Below are 27,889 nucleotides of genomic sequence, written 5' to 3'. Positions count from 1 at the left end.
TATTATTGAATTTTAAGTCTTTATGTATTAGTGGATACAAGCCTTTATTGAGGTATAAACTATGCATATATTTTCACCCAGTCTGTGGCTTGTCCTAAAGTCTTTTAACAGTTTATTTTAAAGAGAGGAAGTTTTTTAAATTTTTATACAGCTTAGTCTATCAATATTTTTTTCAATGGATCATGCTTTTCATGTCATATCTAAGGCCAGGACAGGGTGTATCATTCAAGGAGTTCAGGGCAAAATGAAAATGCAGGGCCTATTGTTTAAAAAAATAATTTCAAGATGGTATCAGCAAAGCATTAAACTAAATATGAGGCCTTTCTAATAGCATATACGGTATATATTTAAGTGCTTATAGCATATTTCTGTTTCTCATCTCTTCGTATTTATACTACTGTCGTCTTACATTTCACTTTTACACTTTATAAACCCCACATTGCATTATGATTTTTGCCTAAATAGTCAATTATCTTTTAAAGATATATAAATAACAAAAAATGTATTGACCTGTGTATTTACTATCACCAGTACTCATTGTTTTAGATTAGATATGTATTTCCATCTAGTATCATTTTCTTTGTCCCTGAGGGACTTCCCTTAACATGTCTTGTAATGGAATCCTTCTGATGATATACTTTCTTTTCTGTGTGTCTAAAAATGTCTTTATTTTTATCTTTGTTTTTCAAAGATATGTTCACTGTTTCAGAATTTTAGAATATTTCTCTCAGTGCATTAAAGATGTTGCTCCATTGTTTTCTTGCCTGAATTATTACAAGCAAGATATCTGCCATCTTTCTTGTCTTTATTTCTCTGTATGTAATGTGTTTTCCTTATGTGGGGGGCGGGGAGAGGGAGAGATTGTCTCTTTATGACTGGTTTTGAATATTTTCAGTAAGATGTGTATTGATGTAGTTTTCATCATATATCCTGTCTTTAGACTTTGTTAAGCTATTTGGATATTGGATACTTTTTATCAATTGGGAAGTTTTTCAGCCATTATTTCTTCAAATATTTTTCCTTTTTGTCCTCTTGATAATCTCTTCTGGAGCCTCCAATCAAACATGACTCTCGTCACTTCAAGTTATCAGATACCTGACAAAGACTCTGTTTTTAATTATTTTTTTCTCTATGGGTTTCATTTGGAGCCATTTTTATTGCTATGTTTTCAAGTTCACCCCTTTTATTTCTGCAATTCTTAATCCACAATTGATCACAACCAATGTTTTTTTTTTTCATTTCATAACTTCTGTTTTACATCTATAGAAGTTCATTTTGGTCCCTTTTTATGTCTTCTGTGTCTCTACTTACTTTTTGAATTATGGAATACAGTTAAAAGGACTGCATGTCCTTCTCTAATATTCTAACATCTGAGGAAGTTTTAGTTCAGTCTGATATATTGATTCTTCCCCCTTGTTACAGGTGAAATTTCCCTGCTTCTTTGCCTGCCTGGTAATTTTTTATTGGATCCCAAATATTTTGAATTTTACTTTTTTAGGTGCTCAAAATTTTTGTATTCTTATAAATATTCTTGAGCTTATTCTGGGATGCAGTTAATTTCCTTCAAAATGGTATACTCTTTTTAGTACTTGCTTTTAGAATTTTTTAGGTAAGACTGAAGCAGTACTCAGACTAGGGTTAATTTTTCTCCACTATTGAAGCAAGGCCTTATTTATACTCTGCTCAGTCCCCATGAATTATGCATTTTCTAGTCTGACTAGTGGGAACAGACAATGTTTACAGTCCTGTGTATTTTGAGGCAGTGTTACCTTTGATCCTCTCAGATGGTTTTCCCCAGTCTGGAATGGTTTCCTCATATAAATTGCAGATCAAGACAAAGCTAAATACTCATAGGAACCCTCTGCAAATCTTGGATGTTCTCTCTTTCATCAGTTCTCTCTTTCCCAATATGCTGTATACCATCTCCCTTGGTCTCTCTGGACTTTCAGTTCAATTTCCTCAATTTAGGAAGTCCACTAGGCTCCCTGCTCTTCACCATGCCCTGAAATCTCTCTCAGGAAACAGTAGAACTCACCTTATTTCTTTACTGTTACCCAGGGACTACTGTTTTTCATTTCCTCATGTCCAGCGTCTTGCAAAATTCAATTTGTGAATTTTTTATTGTTTCCTGTGAAAAAGTACTTCTGGTCCCTGGTACTCTATCTTGGTCAGATATAGAAGTCACTTTTTAAAGAAAGTCTGCACAATTATTAAGCTCTCTCAGATTATATCATATGGTTCATGTAACATTCACATTCTTTTCCAGTCATATTTCCAGCACCAAAATTTGTTCATTGTGATAGTATTTGATTATAAAATATGAGAAAATGTTGATACTACACTTGGGCCTCTGTTACTCAAGCCATTCAGTTACATTTGATTAACCTCAAATTATATGAAGAACATAGAGACATGATTAATATTTATAATATGCAGTTATATTTTATCTTATATGAAGTATAGAATGGCTTTTTGGTTGAGCAGTATGAAGTGAAAAGATTATCAAAGATTTTGACCATTTAAATGGCAAAGTGGTCCCACAGTTTGCTATTTGTGTGTGTGTGTGCATCTTATTGTGAAAAAAAAAAAGTATCACAAGTTTAATTTCCAATTTGTGAGTATTTCAAGATGGCTCAGATTCCTTCCATAATTCCAGAGGAGGTTTGTAGCAATTATTGCCAATAGTGGTTTTCTTAATTTAAAAAGTCCCATAATGAAGAAATAGAAAGAAGTGTTATCTTTGAACATTTAGAGACCGGTTGAATAAGCATGGAATATTCTGGTAATTTAACTAGAAATACTTAGTAATATGTGCTTATTGCAAATATATTGCTAAGATTTTAAGTACTCCTTTGAGATACTTATCTGAAAGCAGCAGTAGGGAAACAAATACCAAAATGTATATTTAGAGTTAAAAAAATAAATATTATTTAGGTGGCAACTAAACTGAAGTATCTCAGATTCCACTCTTCCTATGACAATAAAATTCAAAATTTTAAGTAAAATGCTTAGTTACTTGCTTGGCAGTCTAGGAAGTATTATGCTCTCAGTCAGCTAGCAGCATGGTCATTCCTGATAATTAGACTAATGTAAGGAAGTTGCTATAAAATATCCTCAAAGTAATGTCATGTTAAGTTTCTTTTAGTACTTGATGTTATTGATGAAGAATATGAACATAAATAACATGTTCATATTTGTAAGTATTTCAGATTCCACACAGAATGACACATCAACACTGAGCGAGACAGAGCATACCACTTCTTTGTGCATGCATGTACGTGTTCTAGCCAGTAGGAAATGAAATCGTTCATAAAGTAGGAATCCTTGACAGAATATACTGTCAGCAAAGCTTTCTCTAGATTTAACAATAATTATGATTGACTTGAACCCCAATTGTTGTCACTGAAGGACACATAGTTTTTGTTCTTAAATATGCGTGAGAATTTTATATTGTCTTTTGAAATTACACCATTAATGTTTATAATTTATTTTTTAAACTTATTTTAATTTTTTTTAACTTTTATTTTTGAAAGAGAGAAAGAGAGCATGTGAGTGGGGGAGGGGCAGAGAGAAAGGGAGACAGAATATGAAGCAGGCTCCAGGTTCTGAGCTGTCATCACAGAGCCTGACTTGGGGCTCAAACCCATGAACCGTGAGATCATGACCTGAACCAGTTGGATGCTTAACTGGCTGAGCCATCCAGGTGCCCCTATAATTTATTTTTAAATATATAATTACAATTTAGGAGGAATATGTTAACAAACCAAAACACACAATATTTTATCATTATTCATCTTTGTAAGTGATGAATAAATAAAGGAAAACAATAGATCCAATGTTTTGTCCATTTTATTGTTCAATTCTCAATTATGTTGGAGCCATAGGAGCTCCAATGTGTCTCTAATATGTTAGGATCTTACAGTTAGAGAATCTTGTTGGAAAATAGTATTGGAAAGGGATGCTTTTAACTGAGTTCCAAAGATTGAGCTTGTAGACACTGGATATTCACAAAACTAGTGATAGTTCAACCTGCATTAGGAATCCCAAGAATCACTCTTAGATCTGTCTGCTACTTGGAACTGAGAGTCAAATATTAAGCAAGATATTATGGTCTGCCTTCTCTTTCGTCATCTTCTCAAGTATTTTCCTCAAGAAGCAGCTCTATCCACTGTTGCTTCCTTAATTTACTTTACTAAGAGGGATATTTTTTCCCAAAATCATTTTGGGAAAAAAAATGTTTATTATTAATGTTTCCATTTCAAAACCCACATTTATCTCAAGCATTCTCTGCTCCTTCAATTCTTAACTAACATATAATAAATGCATCTTGCCTTGAATGCCAGTTAGGATTTATATATCAATTCTTTTAATGACAAATAAGATGAATTCAGTCATTAAATATTTGTTGAACAGCTGCTCTGTGCAAAGCATAGTGATAGGCTACTTTGAATAACATATGATACAAATTATCAAGGGATTTATAATGTACTTGCAGGGCAGGAAGACACATAAACCCAATAATTTCACACATGACTATGGCATAAAACCATATTATATACTTTCCCTTACCTCCCTCAGTAGACAGCAAGCTCTTTGAGAGCAAGAACTATTTTTTTCAATGCAAGGTTCTGTCTCTAGTGCCTGCAGGCATAAGATTCTGGTAGGCAGAGGGGGAGATCCTGTTATAGGATGTAGAGTCAGCAGTTAAATTGAATAGACATAGTAATGCATTGGATTGGAGTGGTGATCAGATGACCATTTGGAAATAACTGACCCAGGATTCTTAGAGGGTGGGCCCTCGAGGTAGCATGGGGGCAATTTCCAGAGGAAATTGATTGAATGCCATCCAAAGGAATTAACAAAAAGATATGGCAGTTTTTCACATACCTTTAATTTATTTATCATTTTTCTAGTGTCCCTTCCCCACCTTTTTTCTCATCCTGTTGGAAATGCTCCTGAATGTGGTTTATTTTTACAGCTGAATTATATGATAATTTATGGCTTTGTGTAGATTATTCACAATGCTATTTTCTGCTACTAGGAGTGCCAAAATCTAATTAGATCTGCCACAAAAATGTGTATTCCAAAAGTTGCTTTTTACCCTAAAAAACATCTGATTTTTCCATAGCTAATAGAGAAATGACATTTAAGAAACTGCACTGATAACCAACTAGTACTGAAATTTATGTGTAAACAAAATGATATGTGTGATGTATATACATTTTTATATTTGCTATGTAAAAACACATGCCATATTGTGCATTTTTCAATTTAAATAATGATTATAAATATATCCATCATTCTAAGGATTATCCTGATTTCTCTTTTGTCAGTCTGCACATTGTGTGAAAACAATTTTTTGTGACAGTGATTGATTTAAATGAACTCACTTCTGAGAGAGTGATTGTTTTAATTTAAAATGTTGGGGTTTTTTTTTCTTGTATCTGAAGGCAGTTGAACTGCTTTGCATTTCTCTCAGGTCTGAGTAGTGAGGCTTATATATTATGAAACATTTTTTTCTTCAAATATATGCATATTAACTTTCATTATTTCTAGTTTAATTAATGTCAGAGAGCATAGTTAGCACAGAGTTTCAGACAAAGAGTATCCTCAAAACATTTTTAGTAAAATGTGTAAGCACACTAAGTATAAAAAAAAAAGAAAACAAGAAAAAGGATAATTAAAACAAATTTTAATGTTTTATTTATTTCTGAGAGAGAGACAGCATGAACAGGGGAGGGTCAGAGAGAGAGGGAGATACAGAATCTGAAACAGGCTCCAGGCTCTGAGCTAGCCATCAGCACAGAGCACAGAGCCCGACGCAGGGCTCGAACCCACGAACCGTGAGATCATGACCTGAGCCGAAGTGGACGCTTAACCGACTGAGCCACCTAGGCACCCCGAAAGTTTTCATATTTTCTTAAGCATAGTAAATATTCTGAAATCTGTAAGTATTTTAGAAGGCAATAAAGAACTCTTAACAGTTTTATGAGTTGAAAAATATTTTTGCATTTGTTTACATGGCTAGATAAAATGTAAGTGCGGGATTTCATGTTTATTTTCCTTCAATTAATTGAGAGTTGAATTTGTAGGGGTTTCAGATATATCAGTATTGAAAAAACAATCTTCATTCTTGTAGGGCTTATATTTAATATTCACTAGAAGAATGTCACCAAACCTTCTTATCCTATGATTTTACTGAAAAACAAATGAGCATGTCCATCAAAATAAGCTTGTTTCATATATGTAATATTTTGACTGTTTTATATTCAAGCGTACTATTCATTTAGGGTGATGTTCTCTTTTTAACATGGTAGATATCTTCTTAACATTTTCAAACCCTTTTGGCTGACTTCACGTTAGATTTGAATAGGTAGGTCATCATTGCTTTCTTACTTACCTGTGGACTTGTTTTCAACCACAACCCTTGTGAAGGAATTGTCATCTTTGCTGTTTCCTGGTGTTAGATTTTTTTCTTTGAGTATCACCATTAATCCATATTATCTCTGTCAGATTTTTTCCCTAAAATATCTTAACTTTAGTTAAACTAGCTAATAAAGCTTATAAGTCTACTTAACCAAGAAGACATAAACTTCTGCATATTGCAGAGCACTTATGGGGAGCAATGACTGACAGGCAGGTCACTGTGCCAGCCCCTCAGAATTAGAGGATGCCCCCAACCTGCCTCGGGTACTTCAAGGACCTCATGTGACATATGAACCATGAAGAATCCAAAGTCAATTCATGTTAGCTATTAGCAAAGCTTAATTTCCCTCTCAGTTTTGGAGGGATAATCAAACAAGAAGTTCTAATACTGGGTCTTCACACACGACAATGCATTGCCTTTCCTTCCTTTTTGGGAGAGAGGCAGCCCATGAGGGATGCTCTTTCTTAGAGACCAGTGCTCCTGTTGCAGCTGCCCAGACTGGTTCTTGTCCATTCTGGCCATCTTGTGAACTATTTTTGCTCTTTTCTGTCAACGTTTCTCTCACAGAGTCATGAATATGTTTAAGTGAGCTGTCCAGCATGTATTAGGCTGAAGTTGAGACTTGCTGTAGAGAGGAAGGTTGTATTCTCCTCTACACAGTAGATCTAGAAACTTAGTCATGCCATTGCCTGACCACATATAACTGCTGTGATTTGCTTTATCAGGGAAATTGTTTTTTTGTTTGTTTTTTTGTTTTGTGTTTGTTATGGTTATTTCGCTTCATACTTTTTGGCCTTTGAGGAAAGGTCTTGTTTCATTCTGTTTTAATTATTTGAAAGAGTCACCTCATGCTATAAACAGCCATATTGTACTATGACCAGTATTGTTAGAGAGGATCATAGTGAAAGTTTTATGGACATGTGATTAAGCACAAAGAGAAACTAATAAGTGGACTCCTTGAAAATTTGGAGCAACTAGTTAATCTACAACAATAATATGCATTTAGCTTATTTGCATATATGTATTACAGTATTACTTGCAAGTATGTATGAAATGTTATTGTTATACATCCTTTGTCAAAAGACATTAATACATTTTATTAAAATATGTATTTTCATTATGAAATTATAGGAGACTTTTTAAATAATAACATGTTGAAAAATGTGTATTCCAGGAACCAGCTAAATATATTTATATTTCACATTTTTGTGAGTTGTTTCCCATGTATTTTCCTCTATGGATAGCATTTCTTACATAGTCATGCTCATATTATATACACATATGTCATTACACAGAAGTTTATAATACTTGTGATTTAGTTTTAAGTTAGAAGTCTGGAAAATACAATTTCCTGGTCAGAAGTTTTGGACATTTTTTAGGCTTTATTGCCATCCTGGATTTCATGCTATTACAATTTTCACTCTTATTAGCAATATATGAAATTACTAGATAACTACACTCTAACCCAGTCAGCATTCATTTAAGAAATATATATTGCCCAGCTGCTATTTATCTACACCCTGAAAATGTAATGGTAAGCAATATCATACATTTCAGTTTTCTTCATGAAACTTACAGTACAGTTTGAAGATAGACATCAATCTTTCAATTGTACAAATAAATGTGAAATTCAAATCATGAATTATAAAGCAAAATAGTAACATTTGTTTACCCCCATGGATAACACAGATGTAGGTTGTATTATTTCCTATACCTTTTAATGTATTAAAAAGATTTCAAATGAAATAATTTTGATGCTTGACCCTTGTGAATAGTGCTGTATTTTTTTCAAAATAAGTAATGCTTATGAAGAATACTGGTGCAAAAGTGTTCAATGAAGGAATCTGAACTCTTTCGAGGTGTCAGGAAAGTGCCCCAGAGAAAGAATTGATGGAGCTGATCTTCATAAGGAGGAAAAGGAGTTAAATATGCAAAGATGTGTGCATGGGGGTATGTGCACATAGGTGTGCAAGGGGGCATCTTTATGTAGGTGAGCAGATTTGAGACAGGGAAGGTTAAGGGGACAAGATAAATGTGGAAGACTATGGGATATTTGTAGGCAGCCCACAGTGACCCAGGCGAGACTATATGCAGGGGGTGGAGTTAGGCAGTAGGAAACAATGCGGGACAGGAAAGATGAGGCATGTGAGTAGTTCAGTGACAGGCCAGAGCCACTGCATGTTTCCTGATCTGCTGGATGGAATGGGTACACTGCTGGTGGGAAGACCACCTCTCTCAAGAGGCCATGAGGGGCTGAAATACTGAGGGCAGTGCAAATAGAACAAGGGAAGAGTGAGGGAGATTGTGAAAACAGCATCTGCAAAAACAGAGCAATTCTTTAGACGGAATGACAAAGGCAGGCATTCTGTTGAGACAGTTCATGTGAGCTGATGGGTCAGGGATACAAGTGCATTTTGGCTAGAATTGGTGGAGAAGAGAGAATGACACAGTATTTAATCTGTGACTTTGTTGAGGGTTTTATGAGTGGAACTTTATTGGGAATGTGGCCAATGGCAAAGTGGGGTGGATTATAGAAGAGATTTTCAGGCACTTTGATTCTTTGTAACTTTGTGTTATTGTTTTAATCGCTGATTTAGCTCTAGGTATGCAGGATTTGAGTTTAGATATAGCTGTGCTTAATCTTTAAAAACCCAGTTAAAAACAAAAAAGATTGGCTTGCATTTTAGTTTAGGTTCTTCAGATGGTTCGGGCCAACTCTTCAACTTCCGGAGGCCACACAGTTTAGTGGTTAGAAGATAGGATCATGTTCAAACCCCAGTTTTGTGCTCTTTGTCAATTACTTCATCGATCTGACTCCACCTTCCCATCTTCAAAGTGGGCTTCCTACTAAGTAGGTTGTCGTGAGTTCAATGGGCTCATCCTGTAAAGTACTTACAACAGCGCCTGGCACCTGAGAAGAGCACAATCAGTATTATTATTGTTTCTAAAAAAGAAAACATCCAATAACGTGAAACTAGATACATAGGAATCAATTGGGTTTCGTTTCTTTGAAATTAAGTGGGAACTCAAAACCAGGGTTTCCTGCTCTGCTGGTACTTCCTTATCAGAAATGAGGTGTAGCCTGAAAGGTCTCAGACTCATGTCCTCCAGTACCATCCAGGGTGTCGCAAATGGCACAATCTCCTTCTTTTTAAAGGCTGACTAATATTCTGTTGTGTACATATACCACATTTTCTCCATCCATTCGCTTGCTGATGGGCACTGAGGGTGTTTCCATATCCTGGCTAAAGTGAATAACGGCCGTAATGAATATGGAGGTGTAGATCTCTTCCAGACCCTGATTTCTTTCCTTTGGCTGTCTACCCAGAAGTGGGATTGCTGGATCAAGTGGATTGGTAGTTCAATGTTTTGTTTTTTGAGGAACCCCCATACTGTTTGCCATAGTGGCCGCACCAATTTGCATTCTCACCAACAGTACACAAGGATTCCACTTTCTCCACATCCTCATCAATGCTTCATATCCCTTGTCTTTTTTTTATAATAGGAAAAACAACAACAACAAAGAGAAGAAGAGGACGAAGCGTTCTCTTTAAGTGTGAGGGAGCTGGTGGGGGTCATGTGTGTTTTACTGCCTTGCCTGACCTACTGAATTCAAGTAGTAGCTAAAACGTAGGGTCATTAACGATAACTGATTCAGAACATAAAGCTTTTGCAGAAGGATTGTCAATCTCTGAAATTCCTTGCATGTCCTCATGGCAATTAAGAACCTGACTTTTTACCTTTGTTCTCTTCTTTTCCATGCCATTTATTTGCAACGATGAGCATAAATATAATGCAGCTTAAATAAGAAAAGAAGTCCTTGATACTTAGAGGGTGAATAACCCAGTCAAATTTTACTGAGTGATGGGCAGACTAAGGTGCAAGAGTGATTTTTCCCACTAATGCACATCTTAACATTGTGTGATTTTTAAAGGTAGATACCAGAATAAGGAACATATGTCACACAATCTCAATAATCACTAGATTGGTTTTTTTTAACTTTTTAATGTTTTTTAAAATTTATTTTTGAGAGAGAAAGACAGCATGAGCCAGGGAGGGTCAGAGAGGAGGGAGATACAGAATCTTAAACAGGCTCCAGGCTCTGAGCTGGCTGTCAGCACAGAGCCTGACGCGGGGCTCGAACCCACAAACTGTGAGACTGAGCCAAAGTTGGACGCTTAACCAACTGAGCCACCCAGGTGCCCCTTACTTACACTGTTTTTAATCCTAGCCTTCTAAAAGCATCTAGAAGCATCTATTAGAGTCACACCCATGTGATGCTGTGGTGTTCATGCATTATTCCCCCCAAAATTTCTTCACTATTATACAATCTTTGAGGAAAGTCTAAGCACCAAAAAGTCATTTTTCAAACTATTAGTTATATCATATGTCCACAATAATAGATATTGACATTGTCTTTAATTTCCTGAGGACTAAACAAAAAACTAAGGGTATTCTGGTTTGGAAGAACTTTTTTTTTTTTTTGACATGTGTGTTTTTGTGTGTGTGTGTGTGTGTGTGTTCACCTGTTGGCAAATCCACAAATTTTCTGTCAGTTACAAGATGGTAGGCTTCATGGTTCTGTACCATTCTACTGTTTTTGATAGCATGATCGTATTTGCATGTGCCAGTCAGCGATTGTGGAGAGGTGCCAGTTGCCATGGTGAGGAATATGATCTCCAACATCAAATCTAGTCATGAGATGGGGATGACCTTTGAAAAGCCACATGTAAATATTTATTTTCAAAGGTACAACGGCTCCTTTGGAAGCCTGGGTCACTTGAGTGGTTTTCTTTTCAATGAATCATCAAAATGAGAAGTCTGTTACCATATAATTTCCCTTTTTGCTTTAATAAACTTCTGCTGTCCTCTATCCTTGGCCCTTTTGGCTAAGAATCAAAACCCATGTTATAAAACTTCATTCTCTTTTTTAGTTATAAATGTGTTCAAACTGTCTAATTTGTCCAGATTATGGCCACAGAGCTGACCTGACAGCATAGGTTTGTTATGGTGCCTCACCCTGAGCTCAGAAATGGGCTCTCCCATTTTTCTATGGGTCATGCATGTGTACTAGATGTTTCATGCCAGTCAGGCTGACTCTTTAGACATCAAAGAAGCACTCTCCATAACGGTTTTTTTTCTAAGAACTGATAATCAAAACGTTAGTAGGATTTTTTTTTTAATACAGGCTTTTTGCCTTTTGGGATTACTTGTCAAATTAAGTAAAAAGAAAAATCCATTAAAAAGCCTTTAATAAGGTTTCTTAGAACCAGAAGTTTGCACAAATTTTGTACTGCCATCCTGAATGATATTAGTTTCAACTATTAAACTAATTAGTTTAGGACTTAACTATTAACGAAATGAATAATTTCATTAATTATTATAATAATTAATATTCAAATGAATAATTAAGTAGCTGAACTGTTTTAATCAATAATTTAAATCCACACATTAGTTTTATAAAATGACCTATTTTCTGCTGCTGACAGATGCAAGTTATGACTGCGTTTTCTCCACCCTCACTGATCAATATGCTCCAGGTTTGATACATACGGAATCTGGGAAATAGAGACTAAAAGGTGCTTCTTCTATCAAATGCCCTCCTCTGACAAAGAAAGAAAAGAATCAGAAAGAGAAAAAAGAAACTCTGTTTTGACACATTGTGAGGCTTATGATAACTATGTTTGCCTTTCAGATCCCCAGCTCAAGGGTATAGTGACCAGGTTATATTGCAGGCAAGGCTACTACTTGCAAATGCATCCAGATGGAGCTCTCGACGGAACCAAGGATGACAGCACTAATTCTAGTAAGTGACAACCTTAGGCCACCCCGTGAACACACTTGGTAGAAGATAACGCTGCTGCTTATATGACTTCTTTTATTTTTTTTTTAATTTTTTAATGTTTTATTTATTTCTAGGAGAGAGAGAGAGAGAGACAGAGTGAGCAGGGGAGGGTCAGAGAGAGAGGGAGTCACAGACTGAAACAGGCTCCAGGCTCTGAGCTGGCAGTCAGCACAGAGCCCGACGCGGGGCCCGAACCCACGAACCGCAAGATCATGACCTAAGCGAAAGTCGGACACTTAACCGACTAAGCCACCCAGGCGCCCCTGTTTAAATGACTTCTTAAGATACATTTACAAATACTTGTTATGTTGGTTCATTTTTACAAATGTTATACACCAGAATGCCATTTACTGTTGTGCTTGGACCACATGGATGAAAACATTAACAGCAACAAAAGAAAGCTCTCATTTTAAGATAATTAGAAGGTATCTTCTCTTTCTTTTTTTTCCAAAATAATTGTTACATCCAGCATTGTTGTTACTTTTCATCTTCATTATCCTAAAAGCCGAATAAGGACACCAATGTTTCCAGAGGAAAGCTGAATCCGTGTTTACTTTGGAAAAACTATTTTTTATCAGGCCTGTAGGTTTTCAGTGGTAATTGTGGAAATTCAAGAGCGATAAGGATTAGTTTTTTCAAATAATGGAAATGGAATTTTTCAAATTATTTGCATTCAACATGAAAAGATAGTATGTTTTTTACAGAGAGGATGTGAAGGTTCAGTGCCTTTGAATACATTGTTCAAAATGTTTAACTAATTTATATATTTTGGTCTGTGATGATTTTTCTTTAATTGAAAAGCCACTGACTCTTCGTTGTATTAGTGTCTGCCTTCACTTTACTATTTTTTGATAAGTAATAATTCTTTGTGTTTTCAGTCTGGTGTCTCTTCTTATTCAATTGTCATTTTCCCTTCCCATTTTCTGTTTATTCTGGCACATCTGTTTAATTTAGAACATTAGTTCTAAAACAGACACTTTCCACTGCTCAGGAGAATGAATGAAAAGCAAAAACTGATTTATTGGAGATATTTATTCACATATTACTAGTGGATCAGGAGTGGATATGAATCTTTTCCTCCATTTAACATTAGCCCTTCATTTATAGAACATCATTCCATGAGAAGAAGGGAGGTTTTGAATATACATAACCAAATTATAGGCACTTTCTGTTTTAAATTCTAGTAATCAAATTTTCAGTAACCAAGATCAGCTAATAATATAAAGGAGGCTGTTTTTGCATTTGGTGTCACTATGTGAAATGTCAATATTTTTCTAGCCACTGTGTTTACCTCTTAGACTTTGGACCTCGCTTTATTTAATTTTTTTTTCAACTTAAAAATTTTCTGTTTGTCTGCATTTTCTTCCTTTTCAATCTCTAATCTTTTTCTCTCTTTCTCTCTTTGTGTCTATTATATTGTCCTTCTGTACTTTTAAACTTTTCCCTATTGAATTTGTTCATTGATTTTTTTGTCAAGTGGTTTATTTCCTTCTTTGATTTAGAGAAAAGAGAAGGTAAAGCAATTCAAACACAAGGAAGGAAGAGAAAGCTTTTTTATTCTTCAGACTGATGTCAACCATTGTTTACTTGTTGGGATTTTGATATTAGGATGAACTTTTTAAAATTGTAAAGACTTGGTCATCTTTGACCTATAAAAGATGTCAGTTTCTTCTAGTTCAAACTAATGCATGTGTGTCTATTCATTTTCTTCTCCCTTTTTCTCCTTACCCATTCTTTGACAAAAGGCATTCTCTTTTTCTTATGTCTTATACTTGTGGGGGTCATGGACTCTCAAGATTTGTAAGCTCTGATGCCTTCATGCAATGTCTACTGCAAGAACTATGTCATTCGGACTGAGAGGTTGAGGCTATCCCTTATGATGAAGTTTTCAAGAAAGGAAATAAACCATAGCTGAATGAAAATGCTGCTTAGTTGGGCTTCTCAAAACTAATTTCCTTCACAGGTTTTATGCATTGCCCCCTACCTTCTTCTTTGGTTTTTGTAATGCCAAACAAATTGGTTATTTTTAACAATGGGAATCAATATAGAATTAAGAAGTATTAGGTAGATATTGTCTTTTAAAAGCTTATTGCTTCAGAATTGAATAAGGAGCACAATATTTTCTTTTTTTTTAATATTTTTATTTATTTCTAGGAGAGAGAGAGAGAGACAGCGTGAGCAGGGGAGGGTCAGAGAGAGAGGGAGTTACAGACTCTGAAACAGGCTCCAGGCTCTGAGCTGGCAGTCAGCACAGAGCCCGACGCGGGGCTCAAACCCACGAACCGCGAGATCATGACCTAAGCGAAAGTCGGACGCTCAACCGACTAAGCCACCCAGGCGCCCCATGAGCACAATATTTTCTAAACTGTGAAAGTGCGGATGTACACATTATCTGCACGCGTGTACACACACACACACACACACACACACACACAATTGTATCTGTTATCCCAACAGTATTAAACACTAAACTGGAAAGCTGAGACTAGACACTAAAGGACACACAGCCTTCTGTTCTCTAAATGTCTAGGGCTTCTTTTCTCCTGCTGTGTAACCGCACTTGAAGGAACAAGAGTCTCTGGCAGCACTTACAATCCTCTCTATCCCCCTAATACTGGTGAGGAACAGTTTGAAAACTGAAGAGAGGACAGGATCTCCTGTATAGAAGCCTCAGAATGAAGTCCTTGTGCCCACACTCAAGGGACTTGCATTCCTGTGCAAAGAGCTGGCCCATACCTTCTGTTATTATAAGTTATGTTGCATTTTATGTGCCCTTTCAGCCAGCTGGGTTAGTTTTGTTGCCATTTCAACATTTTCCAAGACATTACAGAATAGAGAAAAAAACAGGGTAAGATATAGATTCTCTCCTCAAAAGGCAATAAAAATTGTATGACCATAAAATTTAATAAAACGTGACAGGACTACAGTAGCTTTATAATAGCCATAGGGATTACTGATTCACTCTACTTTGTGTACCATCACTTTTGTGATTGAAAAACAGTTTTAAGGTAGGATTTTAAGATTGTTTTCTTTTCTCTGATTCATTACAGTCGTCTTACGAATCTTGAGAAAATCCTAAGCCATGAGACATATTCTGTAAAAATGAGGGTGAGCACTAGAGATGTGGGCAGGCAGCACTGCCCTACTAGTTTGATGAAGGGCATTATGTAATACTTCACAAATGCATTCCAGATTTTTGATAATTCTGTGAATCCAAATCAAGGATTAGTAATCTGTAAGTAGGAAAAATAACTTAAAAGTCACCATGCTGCCACCTTGAAAGTTACTATGACAAAACTGAGGCTTGAGCCTTCAAATCTTCGTGATTTGACACATATCCCACAACTAAACATGAGCTTATTTAGAACCAGGTAAAGTCAGGACCACCCTACTAAGCTGCCTTTGTCCAGATTTTTAGGTGAGTAGAGAAGAGAGAGAAAGGCCAGCAGACAGGTGAACCTGACCCTAACATCCTCCCTGGATTTTCCAGCCCGAGATGTAGAAATCTCCAGAAGGGAAAGTGTGGCAAGACAGTGATTGATGATGGATGATTGGTCCTAATAGACAAGATACTGTAGCAACTTGACTGCTTATTATTGGCTTCCATGTGCCCTGGAAACATCTTCCATAGAAAGAAGTGAGCACGTAGGTTACATCATCACATGCTAATTTCTAGGGGTGTATTCATTTAAAATTCTTAGAGCTTCCCATCTATCTACTAACCATTAGCATTACCATGAACTATGGCATTTAATTAGGGGGTGGTTTTCTTTTACCCTCTTTTGCTTTGGGGGATGTCCTGAGGTTTTCCTATGCTCTCAAACTTAATTGTTCCCGCTAAGAGATTTAATAAATGCTACAAGCATCCTCTCACCTTAGAAATTCCTGACCTGATAATTTGATGTGTAAAAATGGCCCATCACTCACAGCTACCACCACCCTACAGGCCTCGGGATGGCTGTTCCCATCTTGGCTGTACTTTAGGGTCAATTGAGGAGCTTTAAAAATTTTTTCTTATACCCAGACCCTAAACTCACTTCCAGAGATTATTATTTAATTTAATTAGTCTGTGGTTGGGCATGGCTATCTTGTTTTATGAATACAGCTAATTTTAAAGTATATCCAGGATTGAAAATCACTATTGAATAGAAAACTAGAGTGTTCCCCAGAATAAACAAAGCATAAACATCTTATTATTCTGACTCCCCTAGGCTTTGTGACATTGCTTTATAATTATATAAAACACAAAAGGAATGGAAAATACAATGGTACCTCAATTAATGTGGGTATCTGTGGTTTTAATTAGCACCATGGACACATCACAGTCAGCTCTGAATGGGCTTCCGCATGACAATGGTTATATGGATTCACTGTGACTCATCATTCTGTAAATGACATTAAATGACATTTTAGAATTCATGTCCCAACCCAAATCCTAGAAAAACCCCAATTTTTGGTGTTCATTTTAGGCTATCATCTATACTTTTTCTCTTTCCCATACCACATTATTTTGAAGATTTAAGGATGTACTTGTTTTCTAGAATTTTACTATTTGGTCTATATCAAATATATGGCACCTACAAATACCATTGGGAATGTATGAAGATTAGAATAATTAAGTTTGAATAGGTTAAGTTAGAATAGTTTTGAAGGACAGGCATCCAACTATGTTTTTCCTCCAAAACTTTTACATATAAATCAGGAATTGTTCAATGGAGCCCATCCTTTCAAAATATAAGGGAGATGGGACAGTTTAGGTGTTCTGACCAAGAGTGAAATTGGCCAGTAGCCCTGTCCCACAAAGAATACTGAGTTACAGGGGCGCCTGGGTGGCTTAGTCGGTTAAGCGTCCGACTTTCGCTTAGGTCATGATCTCGCGGTTCGTGGGTTCGAGCCCCGCGTCGGGCTCTGTGCTGACTGCCAGCTCAGAGCCTGGAGCCTATTTCAGAGTCTGTATCTCCCTCTCTCTCTGACCCTCCCCTGCTCACGCTTTCTCTCTCGCTCTCTCCTAGAAATAAAAAAAAAAAAAAAAAGAATACTGAGTTACAATGACACAAGTACCATATACTACCCAATGACTCCCACTCATGTTTACTATTAAGTAATGGAAGTGAGCAAGTATACGACTCATTCTTCTGTAACATAAGCCCCTAGAATCCCATGGAAAACAGCTTAGTGATCTCATTAGCTTGCATCATGAAAGCTAATATCCACTTAACCATTTGGCCCCTGAGTATTCCTATAAGAATGATTAATTATGGCGATGGCCCACCATGTCCCTTTCATCGCAGGCATCTTGACACCTTGGGATCAGTAACATATAATAATTGGAAGAGAGGGTGTAAATTTCCCCCACCCTATTCAGAGAAAACACGTGGTGCCTCAGAATTGGATAGAAATTAAATTATAAAGTCCATTTTTAATTATGTATTGAGTAGACCCATAGATTGAAGCCAAAATCACCCACATTTTTCAATCTATTCGTCTTTTGTGGAATACACTTGAGAACCTAAACCTCAGGTATTTTGTTTACACATTTACTTCAGCACTTCAGAGCTGTCGTTACCTGTTCTGGCCTGGTCCAGTTGGTTGGAATTACTTGTGAATTAAGACCTTGAGTGGGAGCATATAACCATGCTGTGGATAATAATAGCTCTCTTATGAATGTATTTACATTAAAGTCCCCCAAATCGTGAAGGAATTAATACTAAGAATGGTGGTAGAATACCCACAAAAGGGTCAACATGTAACCCCAGCATGGCAATACGTTAAAGGAACATTAAGACTTTTTTTAAAACTCAGTGATAACATTGCTATGTGTACTACGTAAAAAAATATAAAAATACTTTTCTGGTCAGTAAGGGAGGAAGTGAAACATGGAAATATATCTTGTAGATGGGTAAAGTTGAACGCTTTCCCCTCTTTTACTTTAGTTATCACTCATAGTTTTATGAGATGTTAGTAAAGAAAATGTCTCTCTCTAGAACGTGCATGCGTTCACTATGATTCGTTCTTTCTAAACTGAGCATATTGGCAGGTGCACACCTTTTCTGGGATCTGCTGGGCATCTCATGTTGGTTCAGCAAGATTAATTTCGTTTTGAAATTACCTCTTAAACTTCTGGCCTGTCCTACATTGCAGTGATAAAGCACACCTTCTGCTTGAAAGAACAGACTAAGCATTGAACTTGGAATTTTTTAAATTCCACTCTTTGAGAGTCTTGAGATTTTTTTTGGCATCAAACAGTGCCCGATACTGTGACTGGAATCATGATTACAGTCTTGATTCTGTGTCTTGGTCTACCAGTTCTTCAGAATGCTATAGGCGGACGGCTAAGATCTACCAATTGAAACGCAAGGGCTAATTTTACCCATTGCAGATACGTCTTCATTAGAAAGAGAAATAAAAGTTAATTAATTGGAACTTCTCAGAAGGTTGTAAAAAATATGATTTTTTTTTAAATAAAAGAAATGAGAGAGAGAAAAGTGATGGCAAATTTTTGTTTCCCCTGCCCATTTGTGACAGGCCATGTTTATCTTTACAGCACTGTTCAACCTCATACCAGTGGGACTGCGCGTTGTTGCCATCCAGGGAGTGAAGACAGGATTGTATATAGCCATGAATGGAGAAGGTTACCTCTACCCATCAGTAAGTAACATGCCAAAGATGTTGGCCATTCATTCAATATTTGCAAAAAAATGGGAGCAGCAACAACAAAAAAAGAGAAGGATCTATGTCTATTGACTCTGCTATCCTTGCTTTAATATTTGATCTTGACTACGGTGCTGTAAGGGCTGTTTATTCATTATTCATTAATGTCTGATAATATCAGTATATCAAGTGGAAGAGTAATATTACCTCTTAAAATTGTGCATTTGCATATTTTAAAAAATGAACTAGTTTGTAGAAAATTGAATGATTTTGAAAGAGTTGATGTTAATATAATCTTTATTTCTATTTAGAAATGTACTTGTCTTAGAGAGTTTCTTGTAAGACATTATTTTATAAGAAGAAACAGAATTAATGTGAATTCTAAAAAGGAAAATTTAAAGAGAGTAGTTCTTTTTAAAAAAAATTCAAATTGTGTCAAGGTTTTATGGGGGAAAAGATTTGTAATATAAAATGTATGTTGACCTTAAATCTAAGTAAGGCAAAAATTTGTTTTGTGTTAATGTATACTAGAAGTTGAGCACTTTTTTAGTCATATGACCTTTACAATATTTACTATTTACAATTTACATTCAGATATGCTGTATCCATACATTATAATGGAGGTAGAATTAATTTCTGCTATAGGACCAAACAATAGAGACTTAGATGAAAGTATTTCTTTTCTCCTTTGAGCAAAAGTTGGCAGATTAAATTCATGGTACCTCAAAGAAAAATGCTCTTATTTGGGTTTGTATGTCATCTTCATTTAAATTCTTTAAAACTCTGCTGTTACTAAATATTATCATCAAAAAACTACATGTAAACATGTACAAACATTACACACATCCCCTACACACACACACACACACACACACACACACACACACAATCATTCTCTGGGGCATTTCTTGAGCAAATCTGGGAAATCCTGTCAAAGAAAATGAAATTCGAGCTGCGGATTCCCTCTGCGGTGAACTGGAAAATGTTCTTGTTATTTTGGAAGCTTCATCTGAGTTCCCTGAAGGGTGTTCCTGCACACAGGCCTGGGCCTCACATTATGTAAATTGCGTTCTGTTGCCCAAGATGAATATTCAGCATACTGAGAGCAAGATCAAGCTAGAATTCCCTATCCTCCCCTTTAAGAGAAATATAATTCAGATAAAGATCACTTTCTGGAGATGCCTTCTTTCAGATACAAGTCAATTTTATGAGTTTGACATTTGTTCTGTTGTTTTTGTTTCTTTCTTTCCTCCAAGGTAATCTTTGAGATACCTAAAAATTATTAGTGGCAGTATCTGCCATAATTTCTAGGTCTCCGTTTCCGTTAATGATTTTATCATATTGTTTGTTGTGCTCTGATACATGTGTTGATGTCAGAGGGACATGTGAATGTTTATTTTATCTTTTTGCTACTGAGGAAGGTGCTTTCTAGTTCTTTTGTGATGAGGTTGCACATGAATACCATTTTTTAAGGTAATGAATATCATATTGAGTGTGTATCTTTGTCGAAAATACAAGTTCAGGTTATGTTTGGTGCAAAGCAGCTGCAGCAGTAATAGAAGTGAGGAAGGCACTAATGCCAGCCCATATGGCCTCCTGCCCAGGGATCATGTCTCATAAGGCCAGCTATGGGTGATAGCATCTGCCCCAGGGTTTTTTTTCAGTGTTGACCCATTATTTTCTGTTCTCAACCTCCATGGTTCTCCAGTTCCTTGGCATCTGTGCCTTCCATTTGGTGGTTTGATTCTTGACTTATAGACGTTGCCTTTCTTCTCTTCCCATCTTGACTCTTCACTTTGAATCCAGGGTCTGGTAAAAGATACTCTATCTGCCCATCCCCTCCCCTGAGAGAGCCCCACTGCCTAGGCCAGGGCTTTACAATCCTCAGCTATCTTGCAGAAAAAGCTCTTCAATACAAATCAAATGCAATTTCCAGTCTTTACTATTACTCCATAGGCAAAGTGCTATTTATTTCAATGTAATGAACTGTGAACTTTAAATATTTAAGTAAAAAGAATATACTTCTGGGGCACATGGGTGGCTCAGTCAGTTGGGTGGCTGACTTTCACTCAGATCATAATCTCATGGTTTGTGAGTTCAAGCCCTGTGTTGGGCTCTGTGCTGACAGCTCAGAGCCTGGAACCTGCTTTGGATTCTGTATCTCGCTCTCTTTCTGTCCCTCCTCTGCTCACACTCTGTCTCTCTCTTTCTCAAAAATAAATAAGAATTAAAAAATTAAAAAAAATATATTTCCATAGTCAGTTATCTATTTCATGATTAGTGAGTGTTCACTAGGTTAATAATATAACACAACACAATATAACACTTGCGATACTACATAATAATAATAGATTTACTTCTATAATAATAATAATGACCAATATTTATATAATAAATACTGCCCAATACCATTCTAAGCACTGTACGGTATTAGCTCATCTAATCCTATTGAGCATATGCTTTTAAAATGGTGATACTGATGTACAGAGAGTGTAAGAATCTGTGTAGTCACCCAGGTAGTAAATAGAGAAGACAGGATTTGAGCATTAATAGTCTGACTCATTAGCTTACATTTTAGACTGTTTCGCTATAATGCTTCCATGTGCCAGACATTTTTCATCATATGGTCTGGCACCTATTCTAACAAGAAGCTATAAACACATAATGATGTAAGGAAAACCTTTAGTGATTTGCTACCTAGGGAACAAATTTCATTTCAATTATTAAGAAGTATAATTTGAAACATGATCCTTTTCCTTTGGAGATTCTCAAATTCAAAAAAAGTAATCATAGAAAATTACATCTATCTGGGGAAAGTTTGATATTATATACTGAGCATTTAATATTCTTAAAATTTATTACATGTAACATTTGAAATATAAATTTGAAAAAGCCATGCCAGGAATGCCTGGATGGCTCAGTAGGTCAATCCTCCAACTTCAGCTCCAAAAAGTCATGATCTCAAGGTCCATGTGTTGGAGCCCCGCATAGGGTTCTGTGCTGACAGCTTGTAGCCTGGAGCCTGCTTCAGATTCTGTTTCCCTCGCTCTCTGCCCCTCCCCTGCTCTCTCTCTCTCTCTCTCTCTCTCTCTCTGTCTCAAAAATAAACACTAAAAAATTTTTTTTAAAAAGCCATGCCACACCTGGCTAACTCAACTAAGAGGTTGACTCTAGTCAACCTCGGGTTTAAAGAAAAAAGTGATAAAGTCTCAGAAAAAAAAGGAATCTGTTTTAAGCTTATGCCCACTTTAAAAAGATCAACTTAATGTTTGCACAGTGAAACCCAGCGCCCAATATGGGACCAATTTTACTGAGAATCCATAGATTTAGAAGATAGGCAATAAAATATGCAGATCATTCAAAATGAATTCTGTTGAATAAAAATCACATTAGTGCTTTGGCTCAAGGTGCATATTTCTCTATTTGCATTTCAGGAAGTAATTCTCATAAGCCTCTGCCATCCAAATAAAGATTTTCAATTTGTCAGATAATTTCACCTCGGGTGGGGGGTGGGACAAAAAAGTCTGAAATGTAAATAAACACATTTCTGATGCTGAAAGCACATGTTCCCTGTGGAATCTTTCCTTTGATATGACAATAGTGGTCATAATAATTATAATATATGGTCATAATAATTATAATATGTTCTGTAGAGATGTATCTTATGAGATTTAATGCTAGATATAAACAATTTGCTCAAAGGTAGAAGACAGGCTGCAAAGTGGTAGAATAGAAACTGACAAAGAAATACTTAACATTAAAGAATTAGTTTAATATGATGTTGGGAAATACATGTATTTTGAAAAACTATAAACTGTCTATAGCACTATGAGGAACTTCTTTTTTTCAAGCAAGCTATGACTTTGAAAGACTAAGAAAATCGTCTATAGAGAGAAACAGTTTGAAGGTAACTGCTGAATACTTGAAGAACTCAGAATGAAAGGAAAGGATTGGGGCAGAGAGAGATAAGAGTGGGAATCAGAGGTGTTTCTGATAAGAGAAGAGAAAAGGGTGAAGCAGGGAGGAGGGGAAAGACATTGATGGTGGGTAGAACCCTGGGCTTTCTCGGGACACCTCGACCCCAGATCCAGCCAAGACCCGTGTTGTCATTCATGCCCAGTCTCTGACTCTCAAGCTTCTCATCTGTAAAATTAAAAAGTTTCCCTGGATACTTTAAGTTAATTTGGGTGATTTAAAATTCTAGTTTTAGACTGTTTGATTTTTCTGAATGATGACATGAACAACGTACATAAAATGTTTAAAGATTCATTATTGCTTTTATCACAGGCTTACATTTATGAGAATATCATATTTCAAATGGTGATATAAATATTCCTGTTACCCAAATGCAGGCACCTGGGGAGGCAGTAAGCCCTGGGGCTCTCCTGACATTAATATTTGCTCTGAGTTTCTTAACCAAGTGGTACAACTGGAAAGGAAGAAAATCCCTTTTCATGTGGGTTTTTTAAATGAATCAAAAAAGTACACTGCTACTGTGTTTTGTAATTATTTGGGTTCAAAGAATCACCTGGAAACAGGAAGAAAAGGTAGATTCCTTGGGTCAGACTCCCAATATTTCAATTCAGTGGGTTTAGTGGGAGGCCCAGGAACCTATAGTTTAATAAACTATCTAGTGAGTGAGTCAAAAGCTGGTAGCCCAATAATCAACAACCACAAAGCAATTATTGTTGAAATGGCTGGTGGGGGAGATGATGGTCGCTTTAGGCCAAGGTAGGAAGAGTAGAGTTGGTAGGCAGACCACCTAGGCACAGAACCCGACACTGAGTAGAATAAAATATTTGGCTTTCCTAACTCCCTTTGCCCCTGAGTTGAAGTTTGCAGAAATGTGAAGCTGTTCTGTCGTCTTCTTCACTAAATCAGCAACCCAACTATTGATACACAGTGAATGTGGAAGGAAGGGGGTATGAAATGGTCTTTAATTCAGGAAAATAAGGTAAATGCCATATATTCTGCAAAAACATGTTTAATGACCTCAAAGTCTTATCTACTATATGTGAGATAGTTCTACAATATTGTACTCCCATCTTTCAGCAGTGTTTTCATGAGCCTCTTCTGCAAAGGTGGTTTTGCTTCTGTACTTCTGTGCCAGCAGGCATCTCAACATATCTTGATGTTGTATTGCTTCAACATCGCAAAGCATCCCAGACGGGAAAGCCTCAGACTCCCTGCCTCATTTTCCATCAATCATACATCTTCCTGCAGAGCCCATAGCTCTCATAAAATTGGATGGAACAATGCTATTTTCCTCTTGACACTGTTCTTCTGTTCATTGCTCAAGTTTAGGGTGTAGAAATGGAACTGACTTGTTTTATCACAGTGTGGTGCCTAATTTCCCTCCAGCTTTCCTATTCTTTCCTGAGGGTTACTCATATACAGATACACAGAATCATTCACCCATACTTCTATGCATATGGAGTGTTGTGTGAGTTTTCTGGCCATCCTCGATACCCATCCTGTCCTGTGTAGCATCTATGGACACCTATTCTCAGGAAACAGCTCACTGTGTATCCCTGTGTTGCTAAGGTACTCTGTCCATGCCTCCCGTTTGTTTGTTTGTTTATTTATTTATTTATTTAGGCACTAGATAGTTCAGGGGGTTAATCAAGTAATCTGAGCTACATCCACCATCAATGGCCAACAATATCCTTTGTCCGTAAACCAAGGCCCTCAGGAGCATCTGAAAACTGCTGACCTAGGGAACAGCCTCTCATACTCTGCCCCCTGTGAGAATGGAGGCAAAACTATAACCAAGCAGGAATCTGTGTTCGTCAGGTTACACAGAGATGCCCTTTTCAGAATGGAAATGTCTCTGTCTTTCATCTTTCCTTCTTGAGCTCTCTGAATGGCTCAGTTTCTTTATTTTAAAAAGTGTATTAACTTTGTGGTGATTATTCATATCTCTGTTATTCGAACAGTCTCTGAGCTGATATGCGTGTTCTTTTGCACAAACAATATCTAAAACATTTTGAGACTATATATATGTATATAATTTGTGTGTGTATATTTTTGTGTTTCATTGGGATTAGGTATTGTGCTTAAATTATACACACATTTATTCACATGATTATACTTTTGGTCAGAGTATTTTTATTTCTTTTTATAAAATGTTAAATAATAGTTTTCAAATTTGCACATGTTTTAAAGCTTTACTTGCTATGCTTAAAAAAATATTTCTTTTTTCATTGGGTTTCCCTATGGTTCCTGCCACATTATGACTCAGTTGGATAAATTGCCTGATTTCAAAATGACTATTATCCTTTCTTGATATTTTGGCTAAGATAATTTATAGTAACAAGGAAGCAGGTATGGCACTTTAGTTAATTTTCCTCCAGTATTCATGTAATTCCCACAACACTGAACACTACTGATGCACAGAATAATTGATTATGACAAAGGCAAGGATGCTGTCATTCTATTTAGGGTCACTTGCCAGAAGGAAAGATCAATTGAGGAACAAATGCAAATGGTAGACTGCATGTAACTAATTTGAAGCAGCCTTTTGGCAAAAGAAAGATATGAAACACCCCATGTTAGGTTGATGGTAGGCAATAAAAATAATTAAATGTATTTTTAGACTATCCAAGTTCCAGTATCATTTTATGGAGTGTGAAGGCATTAGCTGGGATTGAGGGAGAGAAGACACTGAAGCTTAAGAGGAAGAAGAGGGGAAAAAGGAAAACGGAAAGGAGACCACAAACCAGCAGTGGGGAGATACACTAGGCAGCATTAGGGAAAGAGGAGAGAAAGGAAAGAGGAGCAGATAACAAAGGGAAGGAAGCAGGGAAGTCATGTCACAAGAGAAGGAGAGAGGGAGGGCCACGTCTCACTCCATCACCTTCCTGGGACCCCTCTTCCCCACCTCCCTGCCCCCAGCCCTGACTCCTGGCTCCAGCTTCCCACTCTGGAGTGGAAAAAACAAGAGCCTCCCTCTAGAAGCCTAGTCTAGGCTTTCCAGCCATACCCCAAATACCTTGTCTGCTCTGGCCCCATGACCACTTTCACCTATTTCCCTTCCCTTAGCCCCCTTCCCAGAATGCTGACTGTGCTTGGTTATTCTCTAGGCAAGGAAACAGTGTGGCCCCACTTGGCTTCTACGGGATTATACCTGTGATGGTGAGGATTAGTGGAAAGAAGCTAGCAACGGTGTGACAGGCACTGCAACAGGCCAGGCAAGGGATGCTGAGGACACACAATGGGATAATATTCAGCCTTAAGGAGGGAGATCCTGTCATTTGCAACAACACAGATAAGCAAATATGCCAGACACATAAAGAAAACACCTGCATGATCTTACTTGTGGAATCTAAACAAATCAAATACATAGACACAAGACTTGAGCAGTGGTTACCAGGGCCAGGGAGGTGGGAGACATAGGGGAGAAAGAGATAAAAAGAGAGAGACCTAAGCAGGGCTTGCAAACTACATACATTTGTTCTGTTTGGACAGCATTAAGTGCACATGCATGATCTGGGGCAGGGCATGAATGCTACAGTCTACTATTTAGCCATATTGACAACTTCTGCCTAATTTTATGAAGGAAGCTGCTGCACACGTTGACTTTGTTTCTCGGTCTGGAGATGGTGGTATTGGCAACCCCTGGATCAAGAGACTGGAACAGATGAGAGATATTTGGAGTGTTTTCTGAGCAGGTGTGGAAAGAAGTCTGTGGTGGTCTGGATATCGGGGAGGGCTCGCTCTGGGAGGACTGACTCAGGGTTTGCTCTGGGAGGACTGGCCCAGAACCTGGTGCTCAGTGGTGCTCCTCACTGAGAAAACAGAACCCAGAAGGAGGGGGGATGCTTGAGTGGAGGAGCCTGCTGCATTCAGTTCGGGATGTGTTCAGTTTGTCCCCAGAATATGCAGGTGGGTTATAATCCCACTGGTTGACTACTGGATGATGACACAGCTTCTTAAAGACAGCCCTGAAGAATCATGTCTCAGGGATGCCTTTAAAAATGTTCTATGATGGATGGTGATAATTTTCCTTTTGCTTCCAAATGTGAGACAGAAAATGAAGAGATGGGGTGAATGACATCAGCCTAAGTGAAGTTAGATGTTAGAAAGAACTTTATAAAATAACATACTTCTTGAGCAATCTTTCTAATGTATTTTATTTAATTCCCAAGTATATAGAATCCGTACAGGCAATTTTGGACACTGGATAATAAAGCAGAGGACTAGCTGAGTCGAATTCCTAACTTGTATAAGAATGATGCTAAAAACATGGGAGGGAAATATCAGGCCTTCAGATATTCTCATGGTGGTTCACAATCCTCAGCATAAGATACATAAGAGTTACTCAGAGAGCAATGCAGAGAACCAGATCCCAGAACATTAGCCAGAAAGATTCCAATTCAGGGAATCCAGTGTGTCTCAAGAATCAGAATTTTGAATTTGTATCCCAGGCATTTCTAGTTCGGGTGCCTGGAGGAGCACACGTTGATAAACATGAGTCTACTTCACTGTCTCAGGAACCAGGGCATGGAGATTAAATGATTTTCTATTTACCATTGATGATGATGATGATGATGATGGTGATGATGATGATGATGATGATGATGATGATGATGTTTACAAGTTCACAGTCTGGCTCAGGCCCTTGTAGTAAGCAGAATGACGTGGCTAGAAGTGGTGCTCACCTTTCCTGTTGACCAGGTAAGACGGTCTGTGAGGAAACACAAAGAGAAAAGCTTTGTCTGTGATAGCTCCTCTCAGTGTGGGGAAGAATAGGAAAAGAAATGTGCCCTTGAGCATCGAAATAATATGTGGAAGGACAGGGGTTTTTGCTGAGACTTGAAAAAATAGAAACAAAGTAAGACACTGAATTTCAAACCAATAGCAGCTGCTGGTTTATCGTCCTGAGAAGGAGAAGTGGTCTCTATCACCTACGGCTCAGGGGAGAAATAGGCCAGAGACAGTCAGCTGGGGGCCACAGGGCACCTGCT

General features: G+C 37.1%; 1 protein-coding gene across 1 annotated transcript in view; it reads left to right on the top strand.

The window, feature by feature from the left end:
• Positions 1 to 27,889, top strand: part of FGF14 (fibroblast growth factor 14) — a 609,870-nt gene that overhangs the window by 471,645 nt on the left and 110,336 nt on the right. Inside the window, exons 2-3 of the mRNA XM_077753980.1 lie at positions 12,123 to 12,233; positions 18,817 to 18,920. Coding sequence (XP_077610106.1) covers positions 12,123 to 12,233; positions 18,817 to 18,920 — 215 coding nt within the window. The remainder of the gene's footprint in view (positions 1 to 12,122; positions 12,234 to 18,816; positions 18,921 to 27,889) is intronic.

This window comes from Crocuta crocuta, unplaced genomic scaffold (genome assembly GCF_008692635.1).
Source record: "Crocuta crocuta isolate KB4526 unplaced genomic scaffold, BGI_CrCroc_1.0 scaffold31, whole genome shotgun sequence".
In the NCBI taxonomy this organism is placed as follows: Eukaryota; Metazoa; Chordata; class Mammalia; order Carnivora; family Hyaenidae; genus Crocuta; species Crocuta crocuta.
This window is presented reverse-complemented; position numbering and strand designations above follow the sequence as displayed.